Source organism: Furipterus horrens, unplaced genomic scaffold (assembly GCF_987537825.1).
Source record: "Furipterus horrens unplaced genomic scaffold, mFurHor1.1.pri manual_scaffold_4, whole genome shotgun sequence".
Classification (NCBI taxonomy): Eukaryota; Metazoa; Chordata; class Mammalia; order Chiroptera; family Furipteridae; genus Furipterus; species Furipterus horrens.
In genome coordinates this window covers 193,491,229-193,514,371 of record NW_028327174.1, presented here as the reverse complement: position 1 = coordinate 193,514,371, position 23,143 = coordinate 193,491,229, and the positions used below count along the sequence as shown (strand labels likewise).

Here is a 23,143-nt window from a genome sequence, read left to right as displayed (position 1 = left end):
TAATAGTGTGTCTTAAACATTGTCTATTTGAATGGATATATTTCTACAAACAAATTTTTGTGACTACTTACTGTCAGAGCATGGAGGCAGGTAGAATGCACACCTGGACCTTTGATATATGCTAATCAGCCTGGCCCTGGCCTGGCTCCCAGAGGATACCTGGATGGACCCAGCCTGATCCCAGAGGATATGGGGGTGGGGGAAGCAATGAGATGCAAATGACCTACTGAATATGTTGATAAGCAAGGTGACAAGTATAAAAAAGGCACCTGCAGAAGTACAGGTGGGACTCCTATGGGCCCGTGTGGAGGACCAGGAGTCCCCATTCCCTTGTTCCCCCATTCCCCTTGCTCCTAGGAGCCCTTGAGTCAGTCTTGGAGTTGCCTCTCCGCTCCCTGCTCCCCCCTTTTCCCTCAATAAACCCATTGCCTGCTCCCATGGTGGTCTTCCAGTGATTTCTCAGAAAAAGGCTGCTCTGACACCAAAACCATGTTATTAGATATATTTAGGTTGTTTTTGGACTTTTTGCTTATTACAAGCAGCATTTTCATGAACAGTCTAGTATGTATATTTTTCATTGTCCACTTTTTCAACTATAATTGTCTGGTTTGGCTTCAGCTACATGGAACTCAGTCTCTGGAACTTCTCTTTGGTAGTTTGCTACTCATTCTAGACAGCTTGACTTCCCCAAACTCCAATGTGTGTTGCTGCAACTCTGCAAGAGTCTGTGTGGGCTCCTCTCCCTGCCCTGCAGCCTGCAAACTCTTCAAACAAAAAACCCTAGACAACTTTAGGGTTAACCTAACCTTCTCCCTTCCCACAGGGATCATTTCTGTTCTGGTGTCTGAAAACTGTTTTATATGTTGTGTCTGGTATTGATTTTTTCAAGACAAAAAGATACTCCCAGTCCCTATTAGTTTATTTCAGACAGGAACAGAAGTTCTACTTATTTTGAGTAAAGGGAATATATTATGAATAAATTTCTAAGCTAAGGCAGAGAATCACATAAACAGAATTATTGCAATTATAAGAATGCAAATAACTTTATAGACTGATTAGTATCTTGTATAATCAATCTCAGGAACACTGAACATTTAACAGTTTACAAAATAAATAATTAAAGATATTTTTATGCTCTGTTGGGTCAATGCTATTAAAGGAGAAATCCTAATAGTTCCATTTTGAAATCATTAAACAATGTTCCATTGATGTTTCAGAAAATGCTTGTTTTAGATTAATGCCCATATTTTAAAATTTGACGATAAGTAGAATTTATGTTGTTTTTGTATAGTAGAATATACCTTTTCCCCCAGATATACGGGCTGTGACATCAGTAACCAAACCAGAAATAAGGAGCTATTTTCCAGAAAGCTGGTTATGGGAAGTTCATCAGGTCTCAAGAAGGTCTTTGAGAACTGCAGCAATTCCCCACTTTGATCCCAGCTTTTGGCCTCGACGATCACTTGAAGCAAGGTAGTTTAATTTACTTCCAATACGTAAAGCACAATGGATTCATATCCAAAGTTCTGTCTGCAAATGGAAGGCTGAGCCATTGCTTATATACACTGTGTGGTCAATTACATGTTGGTTTCTTCTTTGCAGTTGGCTACACTTATCAGTTGGGTTTCTGTCAAGCCTATCCTATTTAGAGCTGGTCTGCAAAATACTGTGCTACATTTTAACATTCAGCAAGAATAGCATTTAATAAGAATGGCTCAGACCTTGACACCCCTGTCCTAGCTAACAAAGGTATTATACTTCATTGACATTCCTTTGAAATATGTGAGAATTTGCAAATATAAAGGCCACAAGTCTGAAGACTACTCATTTCCCAATAGTTTAAGTGTTAAAATAATACTACCTTTTGTCCAAATGTTTTATGCTTCACTTTTTTTTTTTTTCCTTAAAAGTGTGCTTTGCTCTAGGAATTTATTCCGAGGCAGAATTAATTCTTGAGGAAAAGAGTTCTATTCCTTTAATTTCATTTCTCTTCAGTAAGCATTAACTGCTATACACTAGTAAACAGCACTTCTCATCCTGAAATACCTGTGCTATAAAACAAATGTTAATAAAGAAGAACAATTTTTTTTTCTCATTAAATTCCTTTATTCAACACATTTTTATGGAATGCCTACTCGGTGCTGGGCACTGAAATCAGTGATGAATCCTGCCAATTCCCTACCACCACCCTTCCTTGGGGGGCTCAAAGCACTGACTTTCCAAGGACCAGTCAAAGCGCTGAGTCCTGTGCCTGGCATCAGTTTTCTAATGGGTCTCCTTGCCTCTACCTTGTCACCTCTAATCCTTCCTCCACAGTGTTGTCATTTCAGCTGACACTGCCCCTTGGCTAGCACTTCTCTGGTAAGCCTCCCCATTACTGTTCCCTACCCTACCAGTGATTGGTTAAATTAGTTTTCCTGGTTAATCTTGTTGCATGCATCACAGTATTAAAATGGCCTATTTACCTGCCCATCTTCCGCATTAAACTGTGATTACCTCCAGGGCAAGGACTAAATTCAGATTTCTGTTTTATATCTAGGACCTGGCATAGAGTCTGCCTGGCTTGTAGAGGCACTAAAATAAATGTGTTGAATAAATGCACACTGCCTCTGAATTTTTTGATGCTTTATTGGTACAGTTATTACAGAGCATTGCAATTTGTTTGCTTCACTATTTTTTTGTACTAGACTGTAAACTACTTGAGAGCAGGACTATATCTCTAAGTGCTGTACACTCAGCATTATGGCTGACACAAAATTGGCAGACAATAGCTGTTTGTTGAATGAAATAAATCTATAAACTTAATCAGAAATTGTTATGTCAACTTTGTTATAAGCACTATTAAGATACATTACTTTGCTTCCCTATTTTAGAACATGTTATGCAATGAACATAGTTTTTCTTTCTTTTGTATGTTTCAAATTTGCAATGTTTCAAAGACATCCTTCTGAATTTGAATTCTCATCATACAAGTGAAAAATCTAAAAACATAAAACAAGTAGGAGATTTGTGGAATATATTTTTGCTTATTTTTCTTTAATACCTGATGTGATTTTATTTTGCTGTGATTTTTTTCTTCTTCGAAGGTAGTGTGTAGCAAAAATTCTGCTAATGAATGCTGTCCAGTTGGGTTAATCAATGTTTCACTATATTTGAACATTAACATTTTAACTTTCAGTAAGGAGTTGCAGTTTGTGCTACCCGATTCTCTAACTACCTGGGAAATTCAAGGTGTTGGCATTTCAGATAGTGGTAAGCAAGTTTAAGTTATATACTCATTGAAGGAGTGATTTGATTATCAAAATGTAGTTTGATGATTTGTTTAATGATATTTTTAAAAATGCTGTATTTTTTCCATCATTAAAAAATGTGTAGTTATTTAGTTATTGTCTATTTAGTTTACCCAGGACTTAAGTGGTGACATTTTTAAAAGTATTCTTTTTAACATACTACGAAGAGGCTTATATATGCCCCATTTTTGACCCTATCAGTTTCCTCTTTTTCCCTTCTCTCAGCCATCATTTCATAAGTGCTGATGTCAAGCCCCTATTTTCTTCATTTTTCTTAGTGACTGGGAGCTTGAGTAGAGTTAGAAATAACTATATGACTGCTCCTCTGAGCTGATGCCCTTGTATGGTGACTTAGTGCAGATACTTTATAAATAACTTCAGGATTGGTTTTGTTTGTTTGTTTGCTGTTTTTTGTTTTTACAAAATATTGGTTTCCACAATCAAAATTTTATATCTCCTAAATGGAGCCAACGAAAACTATTTAAGAAGAAATTTTGTGCTTCAGTTGAAAAACTCATGCCTTAAATATAATTCAATATTTGGTGGACAAATAAAATTTTTTGTTAATACCAATAATTAATGAAATAAAGATCAATGAATAGAAAATTCAAAAACAGGGGATAACAATGGTAAAAAAAATGATCTAATTGTTTTCTTGAAGCAAGCAAATATAAGACTTTTTAGTACTAATAAGGTCTTATAGGAATTCCCTAATATGCTTCTACTTTGCTTTTACTTTGTGCTGAAGGTATATGCGTTTCTGATACTGTCAAGGCAAAGATGTTCAAAGATGTCTTCCTGGAAATGAATATACCATATTCTGTTGTACGAGGGGAGCAGATCCAATTGAAAGGAACTGTTTACAACCACAGACAGTCTAGAATAGAGGTAAGTAGGTATTTATGTTATGTTCAAGTAAATGAAAAGAAAATCTCTTTCTGAGAATTCTGTTAATGGCATTATCAGAGACACAAAAAATAAAATCAATGCAGCTCAACAACATAAACCAATATGACCCAATAGGTTTCTTTAATTCATGCCCCACCTGCACTGGTTGTTTGCGTTTCTGAAGAGGGAGAAGGCACTTTTCATTTTTTAGAAATTCCTCAACATTAGTTGTTGAATACTGACTTTCTTCTTTGTTTCCCTACTTACTCTTGTTATTATAGATTTATTCTTTCAGGTACAGTTCTCAATTCTGTTAGTTCACTGGCTTTTGGAGTGGATGAAAAATATCCACTATTTGAGCCAGAAGTTAATAGCTACTATTATTATCCCCACTACAAATATGGGAAAATGAAGAGGGAAGAAATCGTACAACCTGCTCTCATCACCCAGTAAGAGAGACAGAGACCAGATTTGAACCTAGGTCTTTCTGGATACAGAGTATGGTTTTAAAATCAGATACAAGTGGGAAGTTAAGAGGTTAAGATTGGGGACACATTGGGCAGGGTCTTGAATGCCAAGAGATGGGGTTTTCAGTCTTTCATAAAACCATTTGTTGACTACCAAAGACTGAGCTAAAAGATACCAAGATGAATTAGATAAAGTGCCTGAGCTTGGGGTTCCCACTGTCAAAAAAAGAGACAGTGTAACAAATGCTGTCACAACATGAACAAAGAACTTCAGTAGCTTTGCCTCTGACTTAGTGGGTAACAGTGTAAGGAAGATGAGATATTTCTGAGCAGTGTTGAGCTTTCTAGACATCCCTTCACATTGCTAAGGTACAGCAACTCATGTGTGTGTTTTGGAAAATCTGAAATGAACTTTCTCCTCTGCCTTAGACTCTAAGGGATTATTTAGCACTCTAGAAGTATCAGGGAAGAGTTTGTGTCCAGATGAACATGGTCAGGGCAAACTTTCCTTATCGAAAATTACATCCTTTTGATGTAATTGTTCTTTGGTGATATTTCAGTTCTGTGTTACAATGGAGGGAATCTGTTCATCAGGAAGTCCAGTCATCGACCCTCAGGGGAGAAAGACCTCCAAATGTCTGCGCCAGACAGTAGAGGGCTACTCCAGTCACTTGGTGACCTTTACCGTGCTTCCTCTGGAAATTGGCCTCCATAACATCAGCTTTTCACTGGACTCTACGCTGGGAAAAGAAATATTAGTAAAAACATTACGAGTAGTGGTAAGAAAAACACGTTTTGCCTGATTCTTTTAAAATCACTTTTTTCATTCTGAGAAAAAAAAGTTATCAGCAGCATATGCTTAATAACTCAGGAAGAGACACAGAAAATGGTAATGTCCATGTAACAGAATGTTAACATTTGGGGAAATCTGGGTGGAGGTTATCTCGGATCTTTTTTGTACTGTTCTTGGAACTTTTCTTTAACTCTAAAACTTTATTTTTTAAATTTAAATAGGATAACACTTGCTTATTGTAGAAAATATAGAATACTGAAAACACATAAAGAAAATGAAAGTCACTGATAAACCCCACACCCGCAGATAAACAATTTTAACCATTTGGTATAGAGTCTTCCAGGTTTTTTCCCTCAAGGCATTTAGAAAGTGTGTTCTTTAAATCTATACATGTGCCAGACATTATACTAGCCACTAGAGATGTAAATAAGACATGCCCATGCATTTATAGTTTAGAATTTACAGTCTAGAAAACTTTCCATTTTATAAATGAGTAAGTAAACAGGCCAAAAAAGGAAGAAAACTATCATTTTTTAAGTACTGTTTATCCATACAGTATGTTACGTGTCTTAAGATTCTTGCTCAGAGTCACACTGCTTGTTAATGACAGAGCTGTGTCTTCCATGAACTGCAATTTGGGGTACAGGAAAGAAACTTTTTTCAGTACAGAACAGCTCATTGTGATATAGCACAGCTAAACAACAGCACAGCCATGAGGCAGCCCTAGGACCAGCTGGCCCTGGGGCCAGGCCCCTCTCCAGCCAGAAAGCTGTGCTCTGCTCCTTGGTATTTTGGTGTATCCTGTGTTGGTCTGTTCTCCTGTAATTTGGTCTCCTCCCTTTTTTGCCAGTCTGCTCTGTCCTGCATTGGTCTGCTCTGCTCCTGCCTCCCAGAAACATCTTCAGTGCTTCAGCTCAGCCAGGAAAGCCCAGCCTGCAGTCTTCCCAAAAGGGAAAGTACACTCAGAGCCAGAGGGCAGCTGGCTTATATGGACAGCAATCCTTGTCCCTTATCCCTGATTGGTCTGTCCTCATGCAAATAAGGACTCCAAATCATCACAGTTTGGTCCAAAAGGCACTGTCCTGGTTGGTCAGAATAGAGCCACTGTGGTTGGAGTTGTGCAGCTTCAGTTGGATGGGGACAGCCTCAGTCCTATTGGTTGAAATAAGATTCCAGGAACTGCTTTCTAAGGGCTGGCTCAGATGGCAGAAACACAGTGCAGGCGGGCAGAGGCAGGCAGTTCAGCACTGGCTTCTCCCTGAAGTGCAGTTTGCGTGACGGGCCCGGGTACAATGGCTGCTAGGTCTTTTTGTCTTTGAGCCCAGCTCGCCACCAGGATCCCTTCTTAGTAGGTGTTTTCTTTCTCAGGGTTCAGTCTTCATTCTCTGAATTCACTTCAGTAAACATATATGGACTTATGTTGTGCAAGGCTTGTTCTATGCATACTTGCACGGTTGTTCCATACACAGGCTCTGGAGCCAGGTTCCCTGGGTTTGAATCCTGCCTCCACCACTTCCTAGCAGTGTGTCATTGGATAAGTTTCTTGATCTCTCTGTGTGTCAGTTTCCTCATTTGTCAAATGGGAGTAAGAGCACCTACTTTGTAGAGTATTTTTGAGGTTAAAGGAGTTGATGCATACAAAGCAGTCAGGTCAGTTGCCTGGCATATAATAAATTCTAAGTGTTTGCTCTGATTACTATGCAAATTGCCAGAAAATCTCATTTCTGCATGTATGCATTCAAGTATTTAAACATACTTTGCCTTCTCTCCCTGAAAAATAATTTTTTAATGGGAACAGTAGTCTAAGAATTTATGTCATATGATATAATTATGTCCTTAACTCAATGTTTTCTGTCTTTATTTTAGCCAGAAGGTGTCAAAAAGGAAAGTTATGCTGGTATTACTCTGGACCCGAAGGGTATTTATGGTAAGCAAAATAATTTTGTATTTTTAAATATTTTTTAAAGATTTTATTTATTTAGTTTTAGAGAGAGCGGAAGGGAGGGAGAAAGAGTGGAAGAGAAACGTCAGTGTGTTGCATCGATTAGTTGCCTCTCACAGGCCCCCAGCTGGGGACCCGGCCCACAGCCCAGGCTTGTGCCCTGAGTGGGAGTCAAACCAGCGACCTTTCAGTTCACAGGCTGGCGCTCAGTCCACTGACCCACACCAGCCAGGGCTTAGTTTTGTAGTTTATGTGTCACCTTTTGCTCTAGAAATTATGGTGTTACGTAACTTGAAACTGTTTTTCAAAATGTTACTTGTCTAGAATCAGGAATGCCCACTTCTTAGTTCATTGCCATGCTTGATAGCATGCATTGTACTGTAACCTGGATGGGTTTAGAACAAAGAAAAATAATTCCATTATTTTAAATGCAAAACATTGAAATAGTAATAATTGCATGACTTCTCTTAGATATTAATCATTTTCTATCCAACACAATAATAATTTTAGTATTTCTATTGAGCCATCAGTCCAAAAAACACATAAGAAAAAATTCATTTACATACTTACTTAACGTGCATTATTTGAAAATACAATAATGCTGATTAATCACTTTACAAACCGTTCCTAGTTGTTCTTGCTTCCCTTTTTTCCTTTAATTAAGATATTCTGAATCTTCTCAAAGTTAGAATTTTTGCAAAGATTTGAGCACTTAATCAAGGCCTAAATTTATTATCTATTTATGAGGTTTATGACGTGCTCAGTTAACAATTCTTTTCAAGAAAAAGACAAACTCCTGTAGCTCTTATTTAATGGTTGAAGTTTGCCTTATTGTTGCATTGAATCATTTTTTTTTCTTTTAGTGATATAGCAATGAGGATTTTTTAAAAGTTTACTTTAGAGTACCATGCCCTTTGGGAAAGCAAAGAATTAAGACCTTAACAATTTAAACTAACTGAGTATCATAAACTGAATAAGGACTTCAATAGAGTAACAAAAGAAAAATCCGTCCTGTATTCATGAATCCATACACTAGCATTTTTCTCTGATTTTATCTACACACCATGCTCCTCGCAGCTTGCCTGCCCATGTGTGGGATCTGTGGGAAGAGATATCACAAGGTCTGAGGTTTTAGCCTCCCGCAGTCACATCATGACTCCAAGCCACTGCATCCTTTGGTTTTTCCTCCTTTTTACACTTGTGCCTCCTATACTAACATAATTGCAAACAGCTTTCCAAAATGGCCCTGTCTTACCCATCCTAGGTGTGAACATCAGGGTCACAAGATGGGAATGAATGATCTTTTATTTGGGAATTAATTTCTCCATCAAAAATCTTTATTAAAAAAAAATTCTATGCCTCTTTCCAATCTTGTCCTATGACCTTTTCCCTTTATCATTCTGAGCCTTGATTCTGCCTTTTATAAAATAAAAATATCTATTTTGTGAAATTACTGTGAAGATTGACTGAAATAATATTCATGGTATAAATAGTCAGTTTTTACTGATCTCTGTAACTTAGGCATCTTTGTTACTTTCTAGAATGCTAAATAGGGTAAAGATGGCAATCAATTCTGTCCAGTTTATTTCAGAGATTCTACTAAATACCTCCAATACTTATCTATTGGAATTGCTATACAGAATAAGACTTTATAGAGTTCTTTGTTGTTGTTTTTTCCTTAATCCTCAACCAAGGATATGATTATTATTTTTAGAGATAGGGGTAGGGAGAGAGAGAGAGGAAGAGAAGGAGGGAGAGAGGGAGAGAGTGAGAGAGAAACATCAATCGGTTGCCTCCCATACATGCCCCAACCAGGGATCAAACCTGCAACCTTTTGGGGTACGGGATGATGTTCCAACCAACTGAGCCGCACAGCCAGATCTAGAGTTTGGTATTTTTAAAAGCTACGATGTATTTGGAAAAGTGCATGGGCAGTAACATCAAAAGAAATCTGAAAAATGTATCAGTGAGGGAGTATAATGTATCAGAACAAATTATAAATTAATAGTAATTAAAATTGTGGGACAACAGCTTAAAAGAGACTAAGCACAAAGACTTTGTATCCAGGAGAGGGACTGCTGGGTCAAAGGGCATACATGTATTCAATGCCATATACTTCTGTCATATTTCTCTTCATAATGGTTGTAGTATTTACACTTCCAGAAGCACTGCATGAGGGTTTTCGTCTCTCCGCATCCTCACCAACACTGGTATTCTTTGCCTCTCTAAAATATGCTGCTTTTGAGGGGTAGAAAGTGATATTTTTTTATTGCTTTAATTTGGATTCTTCTGATTACTAGTGATTCTAAACACTTCTTCACCTAGGTGTTGGCCACTTGGGCTTTCCCATCTATAAGTTGCTTATTTCTATCTTACACTGTTTTCTATTTTCCATTTGGGTTTTCTTGTTGATTTTATTTCTGTTTTACTTTGTGCAATAATGAACCATAGTGTGTTTTGAACAGGAGTCCTTTATTCTGACATAAATTCCTTATAATTTCATTTTATTATTTTATATTTGGGGGGGGTAATTTTTAGGAACCTCTCCATGCCTTTAGTTCACAAAGGTATTGCTGTATATTTTATCTTACTGGTCTTACAGATTTAATTTTTAAATGTTTTACTCTCTCTGGCATCTACCTTTATATAGGATACCTTGATGAGTCTTTTACCATGATCTCTGACAAGGGAGTAAAATTTACTTCTTTTAGTTTTAGCTTTCTCTTTTGTACCTTTTGCATCTGATAGCAGAGTTGATAGTGAGAGCTGAAATAGTCAAGAGCAGGTATTGATGGGAAAAATGGTGGCAGATCAAATTAAGATAATTTCAAACAGTCTACTGTCATTGAGTACCATATATAATACGTGAACTGTCTGCCAGATTTGGGGATTATATTATTTTTTCTTCACAAAACCCTTTTGAGTAAAACACTATCACCTCTACTTAAATGATGAGCAGACCAAGGTGGAGAAAGATTAACTGTGTTGCCTGGTGTCACATATAGAGTAAGCTCTTTTCGATGACACTATAAACCTCTTAAATGTCTCCACTGAGTTTATTTTCATATTATATCCTCAGCATTTATGAGAGGTTAATGAAGAAAGAAGCTACCTGAGGAACATTCCTGTCTCTTCTGCAAAGCCATGTGGCTTGTCCATTAAATTGCAAAATGTCACTTGATTTTTTAAGCATCTGCCATGGGCTAGGGACTGTATCAAGTGTTGGGACTACAGAATTCAATACGGGGTGGTTTCGGCCCTTACAGAGCTTCCTTAGCAGGACAATGGGAGGTAGATCTCTTTGTGGTGACTACTATGGGCTATGCAGTAAAACGTCTGCAGTTCAGATCGCCGATCCATCTGCAGTAGCTCTGCGGCCTTGAGCAATTTGCTTTCTAAGCCTCAGTTTCCTCGTCTATAAAGTAAAAATAATAATAGACTTAGCATACAGGGATGTTGTGAGGATCCAGTGTAACGATGCATTTAAAGAGCTTAGCAGTGGTCCCAGAAGCCGATGCGGCAGCCTGAGCCAGGAGCTGCTTTTGCTTGAACTACACGTGTGCGAGCTGCTGTGATGGATTCAAACAAACAAACAAAAAAAAAAATCACAGGAAAAGGTACAAAGACATCCCAAGGAAAAAAAAAAGATTTTATAAAAGCAATGATTCTGTTTGTTCAAGGACATTTCCAAGAAAAGCTGTTAAGGACGGTGGACCTAAAATCTCATCTAAGAACTTTCAGAAAAGTGCCAAAAAAAAAAAAAAACAGACCAAAAAGGTATGAAGCAGTTCAAAAATAAGCAGCAAGGAGATAAAATACCAAAGAACAAATTCCAGCAGGCAAATAAATGCAACAAGAAGAGAAAATTCCAGCCGGACTGTAAAAGTAATGAGTCAGCTGCCAAGAAACCCAAATGGGATAATTTCAAAAAGAAGAAGAAAGAGCTGAAGCAGAGCAGACAACTCAGTGACAGAACCAACTATGACACTGTTGTTCAAGCAAAGCAGATTTGGGAGACTGTGAGAAGAAAACGCTGTGACAAAGAAAAAAGAATGAAGTTGATAAGTGATTTGCAGAAGTTGATTCAAGGAAAAATTAAAACTATTGCATTTGCTCATGATTCAACTCGTGTGATCCAGTTTTACATTCAGTATGGCAATGAAGAACAGAGAAAACAGGCTTTTGAAGAACTGCGAGATGATTTGGTCCAATTAAGTAAAGCTAAATATTCCAGAAATGTTGTTAAAAAATTTCTCATGTATGGGAGTAAACTACAGATTGCGGAGATAATAATAAGTTTTTTAAGGCCACGTGAGGACGATGCTCCAGCACGCGGAAGCCTCCGCCATCGTGGGGTACGCATACAACAACAAGGCCGTTTTGGAGCAGAGGAACATGTTGACAGAGGAGCTGTACGGGAACACATTTCAGCTTTACAAGTCAGCAGATCACCCAACTCTGGACAAAGTATTAGAGGTACAGCCAGAAAAACTAGAGCGTTATCATGGATGAAATGAAACAGATTCTAACTCCAATGGCCCAAAAAGAAGCTGTGATTAAACACTCACTGGTGCATAAAGTATTCTTGGACTTTTTTTTACCTATGCACCCCCAAAGCTAAGATCAGAAATGATCGAAGCCATCCATAAGGCGGTGGTCTAACTGGCGCACACACATGATGGTGCCAGAGTGGCCATGCACTGCCTGTGGCATGGCACGCCCAAGGACAGGAAAGTGATTGTGAAACAGTGAAGACTTATGTTGAACAGGTGGCTAATGGCCAATACTCCCATTTAGTTTTATTGGCAGTGTTTGATTGTATTGATGATACTAGGCTTGTGAAGCAGATAATCATATCAGAAATTATTAGTTCCTTGCCTAACATAGTAAATGACAAATATGGAAGGAAGGTCCTGTTGTACCTACTAAGCCCTAGAGATCCTGCACATACAGTATGAGAAATCACTGAACTTCTGCAGAAAGGAGATGGAAATGCACACAGTAAGAAAGATCCAGAGATCTGACGCTGAGAGCTCCTAGAATCCATTTCTCCAGCTTTGTTAAGCTACCTGCAGGGTCACACTCAAGAAGTGGTGCTAGATAAGTCTGCGTGTGTGTTGGTGTCTGACATTCTGGGAGCTGCCCTTGGAGACGTTCAGCCTGCCATGAATGCCGTCGCCAGCTTGGCAGCAGCAGAACTGCATCCTGGTGGCAAAGATGGTGAGCTTCGCATTGCAGAACATCCTGCAGGACATCTTGTTCTGAAGTGGTTAATAGAGCAAGATAAAAAGATGAAAGAAAATGCAAGAGAAGGTTGTCTGGCAAAAATCCTCGTAGAGCATGTTGGTATAAAGAACCTGAAGTCCTGGGCTAGTGTGAATCGAGGAGCCATTCTTCTTTCTAGCCTTCTCCAGAGTTCTGATGAAGAAATTGCAAACAAAGTCAAAGCTGGACTGAAAAGCCTGATTTCCACATTGGGAAAAAACAAAAACACCAGCAAAGGAATAGAAATGCTACTTGAAAAACTGTCAGTATAGATGGAAACAATTAACAAGGTGGAATCATTTTTTCTCTTCTGATCTGTTTTCCCATTGTGGAAAAGAGCTGGGGGTCTACCTTACTGGTAATTTGTGTGCTCTGTATGTGTGTTCTTTGCATAAGAATTTATTTATAAAATGCTTTCTAACAATGTTCTTTAAAAAAAACCACAAAAACAAAAACAAAAAACAAAAAAAAAACCTTGTCAAATACTTAAAAGCAATTATAATGCACTGTCCTTACCATGTTAAATTCTATTATTTCTCTTGATCTGGAGAGCTTAAGTTCTTTTAAAAATCACCTTGTTATGCAAAGTATACCATTAAAATATGAAGAAAATATTTTCACTTGTGTTGTACAAATATTGGCAAAAACATAAGCCGTTAGTAAGCCTTCTTAGGATACAGTCAGAAAGAGACAAGAACCCAGTTCCATCATCCAGCCACCTAACACCACCTCGGGCCAAATTTTAGGAAGATATTCTCGAGAGAAATGTTTCCTTTTAAACAACAAAACAAAACAATATGAAACAACAAATAGCTTTAGTGAAATATTTGCATAAAGAATCAAAGAAGGGGTAGAAAAAGGACTCTAAACCCACTTCTGCTCTCCTATCCTACCACCCTGCTCTTAATAATGAAGAAAAAAAAGGGGAAGACAGAGAAAGGGTAAGAGGTTTAGAGAGCACCCTGAAGCAGGTTTCTCTTGGTTTGAAATATATAGTCCCTTTCTATATCGCGGTTCACTTATTGCAGCCTCACTGTATCGCGGGATTTTAAAAATATTATATTTAATTATTTATCGCCAATTTTTTACTATATCGCGGGATGTTGCGGTATTGTATATGTATGTTGTTAAAGTTATGTAGGTTTCAGAGTGTAGAATTAATGTAAGGTTCCTACTTCACAGGGGGGGTCTGGAATGTAATACCCACGATAAGTGAGGGAATAGTATAATGAAATTCAACCACTTAAGTATACTATGCATCCCTCATTCTACTGAAAGCTATTTTCTTCAAACTCTAGGTTGTTGTGTTTTAAACACATACACTCATATACATTTTAAAACTATATATATGCATACATGCATACTCATGTATACATATGAATATATATAACATACATTATACACATACATATATAAATATGTGCAATAAACTAAAGAATTTCAAAAATGATTCTGAGGCTAAGAATGATAAAACGATATTCTAGTCCCCACAGAACAAGCCAAAATCTCTTCATTTACTTACATGTTTTGGGTCTTCAGAATCCAAGCTATCTAGGACTATTTGCGGGTCCTTGATGTCCTTCTGCTTTTCAGCAATGTCTTGCCTTTGCTTTTCCTTTTGCATTTCTAGATCCAGAGCTTCTTGGCGTAATTTATTTAGAAGTTGTATCCTACCACTCAACTGCTTGAAAAGAAGGTCTTTCTCTGCTTCTGAAACTTAACCCCCCACACCCCAACACACAATTAACAGAGGATAGCAACACTGATTTACAAATTTAAAGAAAACAACGTTTACAGTTTAAAGGTATGCTCTATGAGGTTTTTAGTAACAATACAATGTAGGCATTATCTAGGCATTTCATTCATATAATTTTATGCTTATTAGATGTAGAAAATCTTACTTTATAAAAGTTTAGGAAAGCTAATAATTTAATAGCAGGTAAAAATGAAGCTGGCTCTCTAGTATAAGCAACTTGTAAGTTATTAATAACCATATTAATGATAGCTGACTTTATATAGTACTTACTTTATATTGTACTTACCCTTGTTATTAGCATGTCAAGCAAATTAATAGTGTAATAAAAAATTTAGATTCATATTTACTGATTTAGAATAACTATTTTTTCCAGGCACATTTTGTTTAAAAAGTCCATTATTTACATCTATCAATCTAGCTATATAAAATTTTGGCCAGTACTATTATGAAACATTCTTATTTAATTATTAAAATCATCTCCCACCTTCGAGCTACCTTTAAGAGTTATCAATCAGCTCTAGGGCCAAATTTTACACAGAATCGGTCTGATTTCTCTCCACGCTCACCATCACCTTCCCACTCCAATGTATTATCATCTCGTCTGTACTAAACAGCCTCCTAACAGATGCACAAATCTCCATTCTTTCCACCTCCCTCATTTCTCTCTCTTGCAGCAGCCAGCGGGCTCTTATAAAAATACAAATAAGGTTAGCCACTGTACTACCTAAAGTCCTTCAAAACAATCTTTAGTTTGAAGGTCTTTGCATGTATTGTCACCTTTGCCTGGAATACCTTTCTCTTAACTGCTTCACTGGCTCCCTCTCCTTTGGGTCTCAGTCTAAATGTCACCTTCTCAGAGAGGCCTTTGGGTCCCCACAATTTAAATTATATCCTTTTTATTGTCTCTCCTAATTTTCTATTTTTTCTTACAACACTTAATGTTGTTTAACTATACATTTCTTTTATACTTTTTTGTTGTTGTTGTTCGTTTATTGTCTATTTCCTGTCTATGAGGAAAAGAAACATCTGTTTTGTTCATTTACTCTGGGCCCAATAGGCGACTGCCATATAGTAAGCTTCCAAAAAAACTTGAATCACTTTCTAGTTACTGTATAATCTGAAAGTAACAATATCTTTAAAAAGAATCTATAATTTGGATTTTACATTCTTGTTTTATCTGCTATGGTATGAATGCAGTTATCCTCATAATTCTGAAATACTGATACTTAAAGTTGCATATAACTAGAACCTTTTGCACACTTAAAAAGTAAAATGTCAGATACTCCCTTATTTGAATTTTCTCCCTATGCTATTACATCATGGGTTTGAGCTACTTACTTCTTCATGACACACCTGGAAGTTTCTGAAATTTGTACACCATATTTTATATCATTTACATTTCTTCTGCTTATTTGATAATGTTTATGTTGTAGTAGAGATGTCTTCTGACTCTTAATCTAGATCCCAGGATCTTAGAAGTAGGGAGTGCTTAATTAAATTAGGAAATATATCAGAAACCAATTTCCCAAGCCCTGGCTGCTGTAGCTCAGTGGACTGAGCATCGGCCTGCGAGCCAAGTGTCGCTGGTTCAATTCCCAGTGAGGGCACATGACTAGGTTGCACGTCAGGTCCCCAGTTGGGGGCGCGAGTGAGAGGCAACCACATAGTGATGTTTCTCTCCCTCTCTTTCTCCTTTCCCCTCTCTCTAAGAGATAAAATAAATAAACAAATAATTAAAAAAAAAAATACACCAACTTACCTGGGTAATGTAGGTGCTTTTCATAGTAAGAGTAGACCCAATACATCTTTTTATATAAATTGTAATTAATTTATTTCTACACACCTTATAAAATGCTAATAGGATATCACCATGATTGAAAGGAAAATGTAACTGGAAATGCTAAAGCCGCATTTGACTCTGAAATTCATTATTCCATAATTAATTAAGCAGCACTGATTTAAAAATTGTTTTACATGATTATGAAGGGAGAAAACATTTCATTTTTTGCATTTCCTCTTAGCATTGCTGCTTTGCTTTTACATACTTTTTAAAGCTGTATAGTGTCTTCCAGTTGTTTAAATTCTTGAATAGCTCTTAAGATTTGTTGTTCTGCCTTTTCTATTTCATCATGCAGTTCTGAGAGCCGAGCTTGTGCTGCAAATTTAAAACCATGCACACACACACACACACACAAATCTTTAAATTTTAATTTCTACCAGATTTTTTCTTCACAATAACCTCTTCCCTCCAGTTAAATTATAGATTACAGATTAAATTATAGATCACAGGAATAAAAAAGTAATTTCTTATGATGGTTTTCCTCTCAATCTCTAGAATAGTTTCATGATATACTATAGAACTATAATTTATCTTTATTGTATTTTTCCATTACCATTTAGTCCCTTTTAATCGATCCTTTAATTTGTAAAATTCTTAACATAAAACGGGGTTTACTTGACAATCCCAACACCAAAGAACTCTTTTGAGATAACAAGGATTTTATTGGTAAATATGTCACTAAGTTATATAATTAGGCTCAAGCTATTTTTAAAAAACCTGTGTTGAGGTAAATGCTTTTATAATGGGACTCAATATCAAGAAATTCACTAATAAACAGTCCTTTTCAACTAGAGCAATCTCAAATCAATCAGTTTCTACCTCAAATTTCTAATTTCTTTTTCTTCCTCACTTCTTCCCTGCCTCCTATAAAATGATGAGCGCCTGAAGTGAGTCTGCCCAGATGTCTGATTTACTTTTGCTTTCCCCCTCTGGAGCCTGGCATATAGTATACATGTAGACATGGACAGCTCAGTCAGTCAAGTTCTACTGGCCTCCCATGCTTTCCGTTCAGCTACTAACCGAGGGAAGATGAGCTGCTAATATGATTGGTGAGAGCCCCACCACGGGCCATGATTACTAGCAGGATGCACAAACTCAAGTCTGATTTCTCCTTCTTTCATATCCATGCAGCCAAGTGGGAAAGTGGATTCAAAATCTGTCATTGGTAGGGTCTCTAAGTGCCTTCTAGGATTGACTTCTTTGTGACTTGCCAGGAGGCGGTAAGATCCCTTGAATTAGATGTTTTGGGGGTGGGGTGGGAGAGAAGGTTGAGGAGGTAGAGTGTGGGACAGGTTGGGAAGAGTCAAAGCCAGCCTCAGGCTCCAGCCTAAGGAGAGTGCACTGATCCAGCCTGTCCAAAGCACTGCTTTAGGTTTAAGCTACACGCATAGTAATAAAGCAGTACTTCACTGGCTTCAATTATTACTAATTATGCCTTTGAATGTATAGCTCCAATGGTGAGAAGGATCTGTTGGCAGGAGCAGATTTAGCATTCTTGTAACCCCTGGATATGTTGTCATTATATTACTGTCCAAAACCCCATTTTTTAACATAATAGAAATAACTAGAAAAACAAAAACAAAAAAACAAAACTGCCAAATAAATCACTATTTTTGTTTTAGATTTTTCATGTAAACAATTTAATAAATGGCTTCAGCATGTTAGGTAAAATAATTATAAAACACAATTTGCCTACATATTCAACATTTTTATATTTTTAAAGAACTTAAAATAACTTTTTAAAACCTGCACTTATTTTTCCTTCTTTGTCTTCCAGTTCTGTGTCCAGTGGCGTAGAAGCTCTCAAGGTCTTCTGCCCATTTCTAGGTTGGTCCCCTTCATCTGTCTCCATCTTCTTGATCCCTATTGGCTGGGCTTTGTCGATAATGCAACTCTCTCTGGTAAACATATTTCTCTTGTATCTGGATTTGCCAATATATGGGCTTTCCTCTGGGGTTTTATCAATTTCAACATACTAAAAGCAAAATAAAGTAACAGATGTATGGTTTAATAAGTAACTTATAAGCAGTCAAGTGACATTATTCATTTTATTAGTGATATATCACAAAGCTGCCTAAATTTTACTCCTACATGCTTAAAAGTCAGAAAATACATGTCATTCTTTTATTCTTATATCCCAGAAAAGAACTAGAACAAAAAATGGTCTCAAAGTATTTCTCTTCCTATTCCTAAAGAATGAATTTGGATTTATGTTTTAAAAAACTGTCTACAGTTATGTGTATTTTTAGCACTGTTTAATCTTTCAAATCAGAAATTTAGATATTTTATCTTGGTTTCCTGTCTAATATATAAGTAAAATATCAGTTTAATAAATTTTAATAATTGCATTTCTAACTAAATTATATGATATTGGTTGCAATCACTGGATCTTAAGACATTGAGTGGTTTCTTTTTTGCAGTAATATTTATGGCATTTGTATAAATAATGGTTAAGTAACAGAGCACCCAGTGATTACTGAACAAACAACATACAGAGATGACTTGTCTATGAGTGCTGAAGCTGGCAGTGCACTTTTTCTGGAAGTTTAGATTTCAGGGAGATGATCAACCATATTCTTGAATGAGGTATCTAAGGGTTAGAAAGCTGCTTTGGGTTATGGATATGGCTGTAGTAAGAATCCTTCTGGGCTTCTTACCTCTTTTGGATACTGCTCTAACTTACAGAGCCAAATAATTCTCAGATTCAGCCAAAATACATTTACTCTTCCGATGCCCTCATAACAGGAAAGTGGAGTGGTTATAGATAAAATCCCTTGAAGGTCCCCACCATCTGCCCTCCCCTGCCCCACTAGAAGCTTGTTTTAACTGTGAATTATTAAAAAATTAAAATAACTCACCTCTGATGGATAATAATTTAGTGGCTCAAATTGAGCATCAATTTTATAAAAGGCCAATTCCTGTTCCAGCTCATACTGCTTCTGACATGCTTGCGTTAGTTCCATGGTCTTCTGTTTTAGCTATTGGCCCAATTTGATATGAGACAACATATAGTGTCAGTAAGTCAGTATAACAGTACAACAGTATGAGGCAACTTCTAATCGTAACTAATAATCAGATTGTTTTAAACCCCACAGCAAAGAGCACAACATTCAGAGTATCTTATCATAACTCTAAAGAATGAAATACAAAATTACCGTAAGAGATCACATAAAAGACCTTTGAAGTTATATGCTATTTCAGGATACAATAGATGAAGAATTAAAAAAAACATTTAAATTTGCTTTATCCAACCATGAAAATAACTCTGAAGCCCTGGCTGCTGTGGCTCAGTGGATTGAGTGTTGGCCTGCGAACCAAGTGTCGCTGGTTCAATTCCCAGTCAGGGCACATTACTAGGTTGCACGTCGGGTCCCCAGTTGGGGGCGGGAGTGAGAGACAACCACACAGTAGAAAAAAAAAATAACTCTGTACCAATTAGTTTTAAGTAACTAGTCTACTAAGTACCTGCTTCCTGACACCTCAATAATTAACAATAATTTATTTAACTTACTCTGTGATTTTAGTAGTAACTACAAATCATGGATGGAAATGATATTTAACATTAATTATAAAGGAATTGGGGAGGAATGAGAAGAATGAAAATACAAGTTTAGTTTTAACTGCTGTATTGTGGTTGCTGTGGTATTTTGGCTAATGGCATGTCCGTTTTAAGTGTTCAGAATATTATTCTTTGTAATAGAGGGCAAAGAATGTAAGATCAGTAGATCAGATCCAAATATATAATATTAAATTTTTAATAAAGTAATTCATGAAAATTACAACACTTTAGTTATTCTTAGAAATTTTTGGAGCTACAATAAGAGAAATAATCTAATTCTCTGAATTTACAAATTAAAAAATTGAGTCCGAGATTAATGGATTGACTTGTCAAAGTGACATATTAGATTAGTGGCGGAGGCTAAATATTTCATTAACTATCAGCACCAGCCCCCTTTCTATTATACCCACCCTTTGAGTTCATTTTAAAGGTCCCCTAAGTGATTCCCCCCCCCTTTTTTGCCAGTGTCTGATAGTAGATACTAGACAAAAAGTAAAACATGCAGAAAAACTCTATTAATATAAAAATGCAAGCTGAAGAGAATAAACATAAACAAACATAAATATTTCATAAGACCCAGGAAATCAAAGTCATGCATCATTTAGCTTACAGTCACCTCCTGATTATCCATCAAAGGGAAGTAATGCTAACCTGGATAAGAGGTAATCTTGACTGAGTACCCACTGTGTGCCAGACACTACTAGGCATTTCACCTGTGCTAACTCACTGAATCTTCACAACTACCTATGAGATGACAAGATACACAGAGAGGTTAAATAACTTGCCCACTTGCACAGCTGGTCGTGGAACAGGCCAAGTTCAATTCCAAGTCTCCTGATTTAAAATCTAACACTGTTATACTACACTGCCTTCGATGTCCTGCTGCAGGGTGTCCAGCACATACCCACACTGATGCTCTTTCAGTGAATGCTCCTAAGTCGCCAAGTCTCAAGAAAGCAACTCACAACCAATGTTGTCGGCTAATCTTGGGCTTCTCTCCCAAAGATCATTGGCAGTAGGGACAAAGGCAAATATGCCTGGAATCATAGAGAATGCATGAACTGGTCTCTGCAGGCAAACAATAATAAATACCCCATGCATCTTAAAGCACGTCTGTGTCTTTTATAGCACTAGGTGTAGCATACAGTAAGCACTCAGTAAATGTCCATTGAGGGCATGCATAAATGAGAGCAATCAAGAGTCAAAGGACCTGGGAAGTCGGCAAGTTACAGTATAGCTATGGATAATCAAGAGCTGACTGCAGTTAGCATATTTATCAATAGGAAAAATGATACAAATTCTTTCCCCCGACATTCAAATTCACTCTCCTATACACACATCCACTAAAAAAATTACACAAATATACACAAGCACATTTCTTGGGAAGGCAAGCCAGTTTCAAAACTTAAAATGTACATAAGCATATTAATACAAGTTATCATGCAAACCATGAAAAACACAGTGTGCAATTGAGTCCTGAAGGAGCTACCTTGAAGGAAGAATAAAGAATCGGCAGAAAAAGATCTGCAAGAAACCAAGACAAGGGCTAAAAGGAGAAAGAAGCAAACAGAAACCATCACCTGTAGAACTCTAGAGAATGAGGCTGTATAACATAAGTTGTTCTTTACTGACAAATTACCTAAAACAGTAATTATTATCAGTACTTACATTGTTCTTATATGAATACATTTTATCATCATTCTATGAGTTACAGACCTACCACCTTCCATTACTTAGCTTTATTCATTTCAAATTATTTTCATATTCATTATGTCATTAAGTCCTCACAGCTCTGAGACTGGCAGGACAGGTAAGCCATCCTCATTTGAAAAATGAAGAAACTAAAGAACAGAAGTTAAGTGACGTTACTTTCAAAAAGATAAAGAGCAATATTAATATTATGGATAATCAAAGTTAATATTTGTTGGTGGCAGGAGAGGGAGGAGTACTATAGTTTAATGGCCACCAGCAGTTCTACTTCGATGTTACTACCGTTCTTTTATAGGCTGACCTATTACATGAGGAATTATTTATGAAACTAGAAAGCATTATATAAGTGTAAATGGTATTATTACAAGATATTTTGCATAAGAGAATGGAAAATGTTTTTCTAATACAAAATAGCTAATACATATGCAATATACTCAACTCTCCAACAACTAAAGAAACGTGAAATTAAAGCCAGCAGATTCCATTTTCTTTCTATTTATAAGTTCAAAGATAATGTAGTGATTTATACTAAGGAATTACTAGTGTGAGTGCATAAGATACATATATATTCACATATATAAATAAAGATTTTTTCTGTAATCTTGTTCTTAATAACAACAAAGTGGAAGCAACCTAAATATTCATCAATAATAGGTTCCATATAATGGAACATAATGTAAACTCTGAAAAGAATAAAAAAGATTTATGGGTGGTGTATAGATATGTGTATGTGCGCACGTAAGTGTGTATTCTTTATAAACTTGGGAAGTTGTTCATGACATACTGTTTTGTAAAAAATAAGATGCAGAATTTATATACATAGAGTACAATTTTTTAAATCACAAAAATATTCAAAGGTATATATTTTATTTAATTACATATACATTATGTAATTACATGTATATTATATAAGGATAGAAAACAAAAAGGATATATATTAGGGTCCAGGCAATGGGGTAGGGAAAGAGACCTTCATTTTCTACTGTATACATCTGTGTTATCAGAATTTGCTACAGTAAACTTACTAACTTACCATATACATGTGTTTTTAAATGGTTAAATATGAAAATAACGTGACACAAAGAAGAATACAGTTCATTTCTGGGCTCTCTATTCTGTTCCATTGATCTATATGTCTGTCTTATGCCAGTACCAGTCTGTTTTGATTTCAGTGGCCTTGTAATATAGTTTGATACCAGGTATTGTGAGTCCTCCTATTGCATTCTTCTGTCTCAAGATTGCTGTGGCTATTCGGGCTCTTTTTCGGTTCCATATAAATTTTTGAAGTACTTGTTCTAGGTTTGTGAAATATGTTGCTGGTATTTTAATAGGGATGGCATTGAATCTATAAATTGCTTTGGGTAGTATGGACATTTTAATGATGTTGATTCTTCCCATCCATGAACATGGTATATGCTTCCATTTATTTGTATCTTCCTTAATTTCTTTCTTCAGGGTTATATAGTTTTCTGAGTACAGGTCTTTTACCTCTTTGGTTAAATTTATTCCTAGGTACTTTATTTTTCTTGTTGCTATAGTAAATGGGATTTTTTCCTACTTTCTATCTCTGATATTTTATTGTTGGTGTATAGAAATGCTTTTGAGTTCTGAATATTGACTTTGTACCCTGCTA

At 36.5% G+C, this 23,143-nt stretch overlaps 2 protein-coding genes, 1 long non-coding RNA gene and 1 pseudogene across 3 annotated transcripts in view; all 4 read left to right on the top strand.

Annotated features, from left to right (window-relative positions):
* The window catches only part of LOC150013632 (complement C5-like), a 35,858-nt gene extending 35,403 nt beyond the window's left edge, over positions 1-455 (top strand). The window contains exon 18 of the mRNA XM_090275254.1: positions 358-455. Within this exon, the coding sequence (XP_090131380.1) occupies positions 358-455 (98 nt within the window). The remainder of the gene's footprint in view (positions 1-357) is intronic.
* An 861-nt stretch (positions 456-1,316) lies between these two features.
* Positions 1,317-4,173, top strand: LOC150013631 (uncharacterized). The gene is made up of 3 exons (XR_016510577.1): positions 1,317-1,473; positions 3,179-3,252; positions 4,039-4,173. It is a non-coding gene; the product is annotated as an uncharacterized LOC150013631 (long non-coding RNA).
* Positions 4,174-5,212: 1,039 nt separating this feature from the next.
* Positions 5,213-18,259, top strand: LOC150013629 (complement C5-like). The gene is made up of 3 exons (XM_090274652.1): positions 5,213-5,424; positions 7,305-7,365; positions 18,019-18,259. Exons 1-3 carry the CDS (start codon positions 5,218-5,220, stop codon positions 18,036-18,038), a joined length of 288 nt encoding a protein of 95 aa, XP_090130778.1. The 5' UTR covers positions 5,213-5,217; the 3' UTR covers positions 18,039-18,259.
* Positions 10,955-12,954, top strand: LOC150013630 (pumilio homolog 3 pseudogene; annotated as a pseudogene).
* Positions 18,260-23,143: the final 4,884 nt, after the last annotated feature.